This window comes from Suncus etruscus, chromosome 12, assembly GCF_024139225.1.
Source record: "Suncus etruscus isolate mSunEtr1 chromosome 12, mSunEtr1.pri.cur, whole genome shotgun sequence".
Classification (NCBI taxonomy): domain Eukaryota; kingdom Metazoa; phylum Chordata; class Mammalia; order Eulipotyphla; family Soricidae; genus Suncus; species Suncus etruscus.
In genome coordinates this window covers 103,934,858-103,946,254 of record NC_064859.1, presented here as the reverse complement: position 1 = coordinate 103,946,254, position 11,397 = coordinate 103,934,858, and the positions used below count along the sequence as shown (strand labels likewise).

Genomic DNA, 11,397 nt, shown 5'->3' with positions numbered 1-11,397 from the left:
TCATCAGTGCTGCCCTGGTGCCCGGCCCCTCTGCCCCTCTGTCCCAGCTGTGGAGCTGGTCTGGGTGGTCCAGGCCCTGGAAGGGAAGGCTTAGAGGGCCTGCAGTGCAAACACCATTGTTTGTCTAACCTTGCCTACTATAGAAACGTTTCGTTTTTTTTTTTTTTTTTTCCCTGGTTTTGGGGCCACACCTGGCAGTGTTCAGGGCTTACTCCTGGCTCTGCACTCTGGAATCCCTCCTGGCAGTGTTCAGGAGACCCTCTTGGGTGATGGGGATCAAACCCAGGTTGGGCGTGTACAAGACCTGGACCTCACAAGACTATCGCTCTGACCCTGGAAAGTCTTTTGTGCCAAATGATTCCTAAAAAGCAAAAAGTCAAAACTCATTTGAACGTGGACCTTGTTCTCCTACAAACATTTGCAGGCAGCTCTGAGTTTGGGATGTTTGAGAACAGGGAAGTGGTATAAAGTTTTTTTTTTTTGGTTTTTTTTTTTTTTTTTTTGGTTTTTTTTGGGCCACACCCGGTGATGCTCAGGGGTTACTCCTGGCTATGCGCTCAGAAGTCGCTCCTGGCTTGGGGGACCATATGGGATGCCGGGGGATCGAACCGCGGTCCGTCCTAGGCCAGCGCAGGCAAGGCAGGCACCTTACCTCCAGCGCCACCGCCAGGCCCGAAGTGGTATAAAGTTTTGCCTCTGGGGAGGTTTGGAGCCTCAGGATGCCTCCCATGGGGCCTCATTTGAAATGGGTGGTAAGGTCTCTCATTGGCAGCTCTGCAGGTATGTGTGTACGTGTGTTCATGTGCACGCGCGTGTGTGCGCACTCATCAGCTAGATACCCACTGTGTGGTGTGTGGCCCTGAAGCGATGGTTCCAACTTGCCGACCAGTCCAGACCTGGCTTTGCCGTGAGGTTAAATGTCACCCAGCCACTGTGAAAGCCGTTAAGTCGCACAGGGAAGACCAGTGGTGGTTCACGACTGGCTCATGGTATCTCCTTCTCCAGGGCGCTGCACAGCCATGCCCGCCTGGGTGCCCTCGCCGCCCAGCACAAGCGCCCGATGGAGGAGCCGACCGGCCCGCCCCGGAGGCCTGGCAGCCAGTTTGACTGGGCGCTGACGAGACTGGACAGCTCGGTGCGCAGGACAGGCCGCATCCCCAAGTCGCTCCTGCAGAAGGTCTTCAGCCAAACCTGCAGCTCTGGTATGGCCGGCCTGGCCCAGGGGACAGAGCTCAACTTTCTTCCCGGGGCTAGGCTGGGATCGGATCGGGGATCTGGGTGGGGCTCTTTCAGTCCTTGATCTTCATGGTTTTCTCTTAGGACTGGGATCCATTAGCACTGCAGTTTGTCCTTGCTTTGGGCCAGGCTCACCTGTGCTCAGGGCTCACTCCTAACCCTGCTCAAGCTTCAAGCTTCAATCATTTCCTTGGTGTTGCTCAGGGAACCAGAGGGGTTGCCGGGAATTGAACATGGCTCCCTGCCCACTGTACTTTGGCTCTGGGCCCTCCCCCTTTTTAATTTTTTTTGCTGTGACAATTTTAAATGACACATTTTGTTTCCACTGCTTCTGAAACCCTTTCCCTCAGGCTGTACTGATGGAGGCTGACTTGGGCCTCAGCCCTCCAGCTCCCTGAAGTGGGGTGCGGGCAGCTCAGAGTTAGGCCATCCATGAGGACTTTCAGAGAAGTGTGTGCGGTGAAAACCGGCTGTTCCTTTCACTCTTTCAGGAGTCCCATGACTGGCACCACAATTTTTATTACCCAGAACGAAACCCCCACCCTGCAGAGTCCCCTGAACTGTGTCTCCTGCAGCCCGAAGTAGCCCCTGACTGATGTTCTCCATCCTCAGGACCAGGCGTTTTTTGTGATAAATCTGGGGGTGAGGAGGCACAGTGGTGGATCATGACCTTTTCTGCTGTGTCATTAGATGGGAGCGAGGCACTCAGTGGTGCGTCCTGCTTATTTATAAATTCGGTTCTTTGTGTTTTACATTAAGGGAGAGTAAACTGAAACCGAGAGCCATTGGTCCCATCTCTGTGATTCATGCAGACCTGGATGAGGTTTCTTGTTTGAGCATTTCTGGCTGTGCATGATTTTCTTGCAGTTTCCTTCTTTCTGTGGGGCTGGCGACCAAGCCCTGGGCCTCACCTGGGCTTCAGCTCTGCTCGGGGTCTGCCTGAGTCTGCGCTCCATGTGCTTCCGTTCCTGACTCAGGGTTAAGAGCTCCCTGTTCCCTTCCTTCAAGGCACCCCCAGTGGCAACCAGGCACTGCTGCTCCTGCGTAGCTGTGGCTCGCTCCTGCCAGAACTGCAGCAGTCAGAGAGGACTGAGCTCGTCCACAAGATCTGGGACAAGCTCCAGAAACTGGGTATGTGTGGGGCAGGATGGGAAGGCCTTTTCCCGGATGGAGTGAGTGAAGTCCTTCCGTTTGGGGAAGGGCCGGTGGGCTGTTTGTCATCTTTGTGGTATGGTTGATTTGGAGAATCACAGTGACATCTAGGGGTAAGAAGGATAAAAAGGCTCCTGTAGTCTTTCTCGAGCGTGAAGTTAAAAGGAGCCGTGTACAAGTGCTCTGTTTGTTACACTTTGACGCAGGTGACTTCATTGCGTCCCTACAGATTGGGACCAGCATGATCCTCTTTCTTGGGGACTGGGTGGGTAGATAAAACTACACGCTGATGATAAGGAAGATGTGCAGCTGCAGACCCTGTGCTCCTCATGCCATGAGAACAGAAGGGAATGCCTAGAGGGAGGGACTGGGGTTTGACTTTACAGAATGTTTGCAGACACCCATGCATGTATGTGTGTATCCATGTGTGAGCATGCATCTGTGTGTGCAGCGGCGTGAACCATCTGGGGAATGGCAGATACCAGGCTTGAGTGTTACTGACATCCTTGTGTTTTCTTTGTGTTGAGCTAAGAGCATGGTGCTTTTCCTAAAAGATTAAGTGACTTAAAACTCAATAACATCCAGTGTTGATGCTTGATTTTATTTATTTAGGTTTTTATGCCATACTTGGTGCATTCAGGGTTTGCTCTTGGTTTAGCACTCAAGTTATTCCTGGCAGGTTTGGAGGACCATATCGGATGCTTGGGATCAAATCCAGATTGGCTGCATGCAAGGCAAATGCCCTACTTGCTGTGCTATCACTCTGGCCTCTAAGGTTGATTTTAAAAGTCAGCTTTTAGGGGGCTGGAGCAATAGTACAGTGGGTAGGATGGTTGCCGGGAGGCAGGTGGCCTACCAGGTTCAATCTCTGGCATCCCATATGGTCCCCTAACCAGTGGTCCCCAAACTATGGCCCGCGGGCCACATATTGTATTTGTATCTTTTTTGTTTCTTCATTGCAAAATAAGATATATGCAGTGTGCATAAGAATTAGTTCCTAAGTTTTGTTTTTACTATAGTCAGACCCTCCAATGGTCTGAGGGACAGTGAAAAGTTTGAGGACTCCTGCGTCAGAAGTAACCTCTGAGTGTTGCTATGTGTGGCCCAAAAACCAAAAAAATAAGGTGCAAACTGGATGTAAGTGTTGGCTTACATGCTAGCTCTGCGTGGTGAGTGGGGCGAGACCTGGCATCGACGTGGTCTGAGGCACCAGGCAGGTGATGACAGAGCACAGCAGAGGCAGGCCCAGCTCCCAGTGTCCCACACACCTGCCCTCCTAGCACTGGGTCTCCCAGTGCCAGCCACACGCTGCTCCTCTTGGCAGATCCCGGAAAGGAGGCTGGCAGGAGGCCAGGAGGCCCTGTGAGACCCTGCAGTACAGCCCGGGCCTGGCTCCAAGGCTCACAGGGGCAGCTTGCCTCTGACCACCCACGGCTTTGGGTGGCCATGAGGGCGTGTGCGTGTGTGTGTGTGTGTGCGTGTGCGTGTGTGTGTGTGTGCGCGCGTGTGTGTGCATGTCTAAGGGCTGCAGTGTCCCATCTGATGTCGCTCTAGGTACTGTGTATGATGTGAGCCATTACAACGCCTTGCTGAAGGTCTATCTCCAGAACCAACACGTCTTCTCGCCCACCGACTTCCTGGCGCAGATGGAGAGTGCTGGTGTGCAGCCAAACCGGGTAGGCAGGCGTGTGTGTGTGTGTGTGTGTGTGTGTGTGTGTGTGTGTGTGTGTGTGTGTGTGTGTGTGCTGTTTCTGGGCAGCACTGTGCCTGGAGGAACTGCTCATGCGGGTCTCACCCCTTCCCTGACAGGTAACGTACCAGAGGCTAATTGCCGCCTACTGCCACACCGGGGACATCCAAGGGGCCAGGTATGCTGCGTTAGGGGCCCCATGCCAGGTGAACTGAGGAACACCAGGCATTGGGAAAGGGGAATGGTGCTACTGAAATTAAGATTCTGATTTCCTGGAGTAGAGGTTTCTTTTTTTTTTTTGGTTTTTGGGCCACACCCATTTGATGCTCAGGGGTTACTCCTGGCTATGTACTCAGAAATCACCCCTGGCTTGGGGGGACCATATGGGATGCCGGGGAATCGAACTGAGGTCCATCCTACACTAGTGCTTACAAGGCAGACACTTTACCTCCAGCGCCACCTTCCCGGCCCCCTGGAGTAGAGGTTTCAAACTCGAGAGGATTTTATTAAAATTGAGATCTAAAGCTTCCTTACTATGTAGCGGCCGGAATGATTGTGCAGTGGGGATGGTGTTTGCCTTACACACCGCAGAGCTGGGGTCGATTCTCAGCATCCCATGGGGATTCCTGGAACAATGCTGGGAGTGATTCCTGAGTGCAGAGCCAGGAATAAGCACTGCGTTCCTCCAGGTGTGACCCCCAAAACAAAAGTACAAATAAGGGCCCGGAGAGATAGCACAGCGGCATTTGCCTTGCAAGCAGCCGATCCAGGACCAAAGGTGGTTGGTTCGAATCCCGGTGTCCCATATGGTCCCCCGTGCCTGCCAGGAGCTATTTCTGAGCAGACAGCCAAAAGTAACCCCTGAGCACCACCGGGTGTGACTCAAAAACCAAAAAAAAAAAAAAAAAAAAAAAAAGTACAAATAAGAAATGAGCTTCTGTACTAAATATCTCTCAAAGGAATGATTCATAATAATAATTATAATTCATAGTAATTCAAATTACAGTATTTTTGATACTGATTTTTTCCCGTCACACTAGTTTGTATGAGATCAGTTACATTTCTCTACTTGTGCGAAATTCATTTTTGAGTGGAGGGTTTAGGCAGTAAGGGATACTTTCCCCAGATTAATGTTGGTGAATTTGATGCTTCTTACTAACTTTTGGAGGTTGGTGGTTTGTGTGCACCCTGGTGGTGTTGGGGGCCCCCGGGACCTCCTGCAGGCCAGGAAGGTCTTTGCTTGACTTTTTGATCTGTTGGTCGCTCAGACTCAAACCTTGATGCCTCCAGAGCTCAGTGGTGCAAGAGAAAAGTCCGATAGTCTCAGGACAGTTTAGGCTGTGGGATTCTGTTTTTGATGAACATGACACAGAAGTATTTCTTCATTTGCAGCACAATCCTGGGGTTTATGAAGACCAAGGACCTTCCCGTCACAGAGGCGGTGTTCAGCGCCCTCGTGATGGGCCACGCCAGAGCTGGGTAAGCCGGGTCAGGGAGCTGCGCTTGGGGACTTCACAGTCGTGACAGTTGAAGGCCTGGAATCAGCTCTTGCCCCTCGACACTTTCTTTAGTGGCCAAGGGAGAACAAACAGGCTTTCTTAGATTCCTAGAAGGGGCTTAGGCAGAACTGATATAGTTGGGGAAGAATTTACTAAACTTTTTTTTTTTTTTTTTTTTTGCTTTTGGGCCACACCCAACGGTGCTCAGGGGTTACTCTTGGCTGTCTGCTCAGAAATAGCTCCTGGCAGGCACAGGGGACCATATGGGACACCGGAATTGGAACCAACCACCTTTGGTCCTGGACCGGCTGCTTGCAAGGCAAACCCTCTGTGCTATCTCTCCGGGCCCTAAACTTTCTGAGTGGGAAAAGGCATATTATTTAGTGGACACAGTTTGTTTGTATTCTTTTTTTTTTTTTTTTTTTTGGGGGGGGGGTTCCTCCTGGCTCTACGCTCAGAAATTACTCCTGGCAGGCTCGGGAGACCATATGGGATGCCAGGATTTGAACCACTGTTCTTCTGCATGCAAGGCAAATGCCTTACTTCCATGCTATCTCTCCGGCCCCAGTTTGTATTCTTTTGTTCAGAAGCTGCTTGTAAAAAGCTTAAAATGTGGACAATATATCAAGAATCTGTCATCAATTTTAATACATAATTGTCTTTTTCTAATATTGTGACTGAATGAATGGTGTCATTAAAGAACTTAAGTTCAGAAATTAAAAAAAAAACGATAAAACAACTTGAGCTCAGGGAACAAGATTGAAAAAACGATTGCATTTGGCTGTCTCACAGCTGTGTGTCATGTTTTCTCTGAATTAATTTACAGGGACATGGAAAATGCGGAAAACATCCTCTCTGTGATGCGGGGTGCAGGGATTGAGCCTGGGCCAGACACATACCTCGCGCTCTTGAGCGCCTACGCTGAGAAGGGTGACATCGACCGGGTTAAGCAGGTGCGGTGCGACTTTGGCCCACAAGTGCAAGTGTCAGCTCCTGACAACAGGTTTCTGTGGCAGTGACGATTGGGGGGAGATCAGGTTTGACTTCGGTGTTGAGGGAGCAGCTAATTGTTGGCACTTATATGTTTTATAAAAGAAGTCTTCGGTCTTCAGGTGCTTTCTGTTCCTCATTTTAAAACCTTGGCATTCCTTTTTTTCTTTTACGTTTTTTCTAGTCTATACATAGCGACATTTGGGGATAGATTAATTCACACAGCAACCTTGGATTTAAATCAGTTAGCAAAATCTTTTAAACTTAGAAAACAGTTCAACATAAAATATTTAATTTATTTTTTTGACTTTTTTAGGTTCTTTTTTTGTTTCAACACCATGTTACAAGGTTGTTTATACGACAGTGTTTAATTTTTTTTTCCCTACAGATAAATTTGTTCATGACTGGGTTACAGTCATACATTGTATGACAACATTCAGCAGTGTGCATTTCCTGCCACCACCACCACCAATTTTCCTCTTTTTTTTCCTTTCAGTTTTTGTTCTTTTAATGTGTAACACACAATGTCCGGGGTGATGGGCTCTAACATGGTTATAAATAAAGGTAATTGGGCTCAGTCATGAGGGGCTCCTGAGTGGACAGCATCTTCGTAAGCCCCGTGCTTATCCTCTTTGCTCTCTGGGTGTAATTTAATCAGGTCATCAATTCGAAGAATGGTAATGGCGGCCTCAGTTGCAAACTTCAAACTCTTTCTCTTAACTATGGTAGGTTCAAACACACCTGCTTGCTTGTCACGAGGCTTGCCATTGACCAAATCAAGACCAATCCATTACAGATTTTTGCGCTCTGGTTTGACCTGGGCCTCATTATGGAAAGCTCTCAGTGTTGCAACTAGGTTTGTGGAATCTTGAGCTGCATTGATCGCTCAAGTGTTTGGAATAACCAGAAGAGATCTGGCAAATTCTGCAATAGCTAGTTGTTCCCAAGAGCCTATGCTTGTGGCATAGTTCTCCAGGTTGATGGAAAGGGCTGCCTCCACTGCACCCCCACCAGGAACCACAGATTTGGACTCCAGCACTCTCCTCGCCACATATAGGGCATCATGTAAAGAGTGCTCCATCTCATCACACAGGAAATCATTTGCCCCACGTAAGGTAATGGATGCAGATGAGCAAGCTTTAGTGCTGCAGAAAAGGGCAAGTTCTGCAGTCAGTCCCTGTACCAAACTAAACCGCCACAGAAACCCCCACTTCTTTTGGACAGGCCGTGATGTGGAGCCCATGCAGAGGGGATGAAAACAGCCACTTCACCCCCATTTACAAAGGCCCTAAATGTCACTGTATCCCACGCGTATAACTACTCAAATCACCGCCAGACTGAGCAGTAAATTAATGGGAAGACCAGTTTTCCTCTTACCCTCCCTGGTGCCCTCTTCCTTCCCACCTACCCACCCACTCACCCTCTCCCACCTGCCTCTGGAGTTCTCTCTCTCTCCCCCCCTTCCCCTTCTCCCCCTCACCTTCTCTCCCATTCTTCCACTTCCCCCTTTTTTGACATTGTGAAAACCTTGGTATTCTGATGTATTTCACGTCAGCGAAGATACTGCACTTTTTGTTTTGTTTTTGGGCCACACCCGGCGGTGCTCAGGGGTTACTCCTGGCTGTCTGCTCAGAAATAGCTCCTGGCAGGCACAGGGGACCATATGGGACACCGGGATTTGAACCAACCACCTTTGGTCCTGGACCGGCTGCTTGCAAGGCTGTGCTATCTCTCTGGGCCCGATACTGCACTTCTTTTATTTTTATTTTTGGTCTTTGGGCCACACCCGGTGGCACTCAGATTACTCCTGGCTCTGTGCTCAGAAATTACTCCTGGCAGGCTCAGGGGAAAATATGGAGTCCGGGGAATTGAACCCGGGACCATCTCAGGTCGGCTGCGTGCAAGGCAAATGCCCTACCGCTGTGCTATCTCTGTGGCCCCAGATGCTCCACTTCTGATTTGTTCTTGATCTCCTCGTAGACCCTAGAGAACGTGGAGAAAGCCGACCTTTACCTCATGGACCGCGACTTGCTGCAGCTCATCTTCAGTTTCAGTAAAGCTGGTCACTCGCAGCACGTCCCGGAGATTCTGGGCAAGATGACATATGAGAGAAGATACATTCCAGGTAGCCGCACACTCAGCTTCCTTATGCCCAGAAATGGGGACGAAGGGTGGCCGTGGGGGTGTGGTTGTGGGGGATGGAGTGAAGTGGGGGAAGGGGGTAGAAGACTATAGGAGATGGGTTGTTGTGGGCTGTGGTCTGTATGTGGGTCGCTGCATCGAGGCATCTCCTTGGTGCTGAGGAACCTGAACCCTCCCTGTGACTCCACCAGACGGACTGTGGTCCCCGGGTGACCAGGACCCCCAGGGCTGTGTGAGGCAATGCTGGCGTGAGGTGCAGGCCTGAGCCCCTCGGAGCAGGGCAGTGACACTGTCTCCTGAGTCTTGAGCTCTAACTGCTCCTTTCTCTCGGCCCTGGGAAGTCAGTTCACTGAAACCTTGTGTTCTGCAGGGCCATCTGGGTCAGAGGTGCTGAACTGACATAGATCCGTCGGCCTTGGTGGCTCAGGGTTTGCCTTGCGTGTGTGCGTGTTGGAAAATCTTCCCATTGAATTCAGCCCTGGGCCTGTCTCTTCTCTCACCAGATGCGATGAACCTCATTCTGCTTCTGGTCACTGAGAAACTGGAGGACACGGCCCTGCAGGTGCTGCTGGCTTGTCCTGTCTCCAAGGAGCACACCAGGAGCGACTTTGGCAGCTTCTTTCTGCGCCACTGTGTGGCCATGGACACGGTATCTTGTCCCTAGACCTAGCAAGCCATCATGACTGTGGGCATGTATCCTGCCCCCTGAGCCCTTGGGAACCATGAAGGCTATGGTCATAGTATCCTGTGTCCTGCCCCCCTCCCTTAGACCTTGGGAGCCGAGTTAGGAGTTGGGACCAAACCTCAGTCAGATAAGGGGGATCATTCCATGGTCTGGTCAGTCTGACACTGGGCAGCACTTCCCGTTCGTGTTGTAAGACTATTGGGCGGAAAGAGGGTGAAAGAAAAGTTCAATTTCCAACGCCCAAGTGGGTCTGTGTCTGCCGCTGTGGTGACTGGGATCTTTGTGTTGCAGCCCGCAGAAAAGCTGCGGGAGTACTGCCGGCAGCTGAAGGAGGCCCAGATGCACTCGTCCGCCCTGCAGTTCTCGCTCTACTGCGCGCTCGGGTCCAAAAAACTCGGTATGTGGCTGGGAACAAGTGAGAGAGAGGGAAGGAGTGAACGAGGGAGGGATCGAGCGAGGGCAGTGCCTCATGTCCTTCACTCCTCAGGGCTGGCAAAAACACTGATGAAGGCCCTGCAGGAAGAAGGCTTTCCCATCCGGACCCACTACTTCTGGCCCTTACTCGCTGCCCATCAGAAGGAGAAAAACGTGCCAGGTGAGGCTCGGAGGAGGTCGAGGTGGGGGGCGCTGGCTTAGTGGTGAGCGTGAGCAAGCGTGCCTGAGTGGTCTCAGGCAGCAGAGCGTGGGGCGCTGAGGCTCTGAGGCAGCAGACGGGGTCGGATGCTGCCTGCGTGCGGGAAGCACTGGGCTGCCCCTGCCCTGCAGATGTGGGAAGTGTTCTGCTACCCTTCTTTGTGGCAGCGCCTCCGTCCTCTCTCCTTTGGTGTTCAAGCAGTGAACACAGTGTTGACCAACTTACTGTCTGTAAGTGGAAAAACTCCACAGGTGCCTGTGTCCTGGTGTGGGAGGCACATCTGCCGTGTTCCGCGCGGAAGACACAGTAGGTCCATGGAAGCCCAGAGCCTTGGTTGCTCCCTTGGGTGCCAGAGCCTTGGTGGGCGAGTGCCCAGCCCACAGCCACTGCGCCGAGGGAGGGAGGGACAACCAGAGGGAGGGAGACTGCACACTTTAAGGGCCTTAAGTAGTACGTCGAAGCATTTAGCAGGCTTTTCCCTCATACACAGGGGAGGTCTATAGGAGATGAAAAGGAATTGAGCAAATATTAAATTTTAGAGTGCGGTATCTAATTCTTTGGTTTGCATTATTGGTAATTCAGGAAGAGCAGTCTCGTAAAAAGATGCTTTTAACAGAAGTACTTCCCCCTGGGGGAAACAAAAAATGGTCTTTTTCACTTTATTTCACAGTATAATGTGCTTTAGAATGAGATGCAGAGTTGTTAGTGTGACACTGGGTGACAAACAAAATGCACAAACAACAAAAAAAGTGCTTTTAGCAGACTTCATATTGCAATTTTATTTTAAATATGTAGCCATCTTCTGGTTTAAAGGAAATAGTGAAACAAGTATTCCCTAATTGTTTCTGGCTATAAAAGTCTCAATCCTTTTTAGAGAATTCTCTGTGCAAACAATATGCTAGTTGATTAACTCTTCCATTCCCTCAGCTTGGAAGCCACAGGGAGTCTGGTGGTTTGACACACGGCGTGAACTTCCCCTCAGGAAATACTCAGGGGTCAGGACTGTTCTCCCACAGACCAGGGAACACTCTAGACTCTGCCCAAGCGTTTACTAATCAGGGGCACTTGCTCTCTGGGTCGGAGAATCGGCGTCTCTGTGACTGTCGTGTCAAGTGTAGAAAAAAAGAGGCTCCGTCCCGATCCACCTTCCTGAGCACCTTGGATCTGACTCCAGAGGCATCTTGTTGGAACAGTGTGGAACCGGGTGTGCAGAGTCACCCACTGGCCTGCTCACCTCTGCATCGAGCCCTGCACTCGATGTGTGCTGAGCTGTGTAGACTGGTAGGGCTCGACCATAGGCAGTTTCCTTCCCCTTCTCCTTTCTTCGGGTTTGGATCCCACATCAGGCAAGGCACATGGCTTCCCTTGT

At 50.8% G+C, this 11,397-nt stretch overlaps 1 protein-coding gene and 1 non-coding gene across 2 annotated transcripts in view; one reads left to right on the top strand and one right to left on the bottom strand.

Annotated features, from left to right (window-relative positions):
• Window positions 1-867: 867 nt before the first annotated feature.
• The window catches only part of LRPPRC (leucine rich pentatricopeptide repeat containing), a 57,300-nt gene continuing 46,770 nt past the window's right edge, over window positions 868-11,397 (top strand). Inside the window, 11 exon segments of the mRNA XM_049784712.1 lie at window positions 868-947; window positions 1,006-1,202; window positions 2,245-2,367; window positions 3,943-4,064; window positions 4,198-4,256; window positions 5,471-5,557; window positions 6,404-6,530; window positions 8,548-8,692; window positions 9,213-9,358; window positions 9,686-9,791; window positions 9,882-9,989. Coding sequence (XP_049640669.1) covers window positions 868-947; window positions 1,006-1,202; window positions 2,245-2,367; window positions 3,943-4,064; window positions 4,198-4,256; window positions 5,471-5,557; window positions 6,404-6,530; window positions 8,548-8,692; window positions 9,213-9,358; window positions 9,686-9,791; window positions 9,882-9,989 — 1,300 coding nt within the window.
• LOC126025383 (small nucleolar RNA SNORA20) lies at window positions 7,796-7,927 on the bottom strand. The gene has a single exon (XR_007501390.1). It is a non-coding gene; the product is annotated as a small nucleolar RNA SNORA20 (small nucleolar RNA).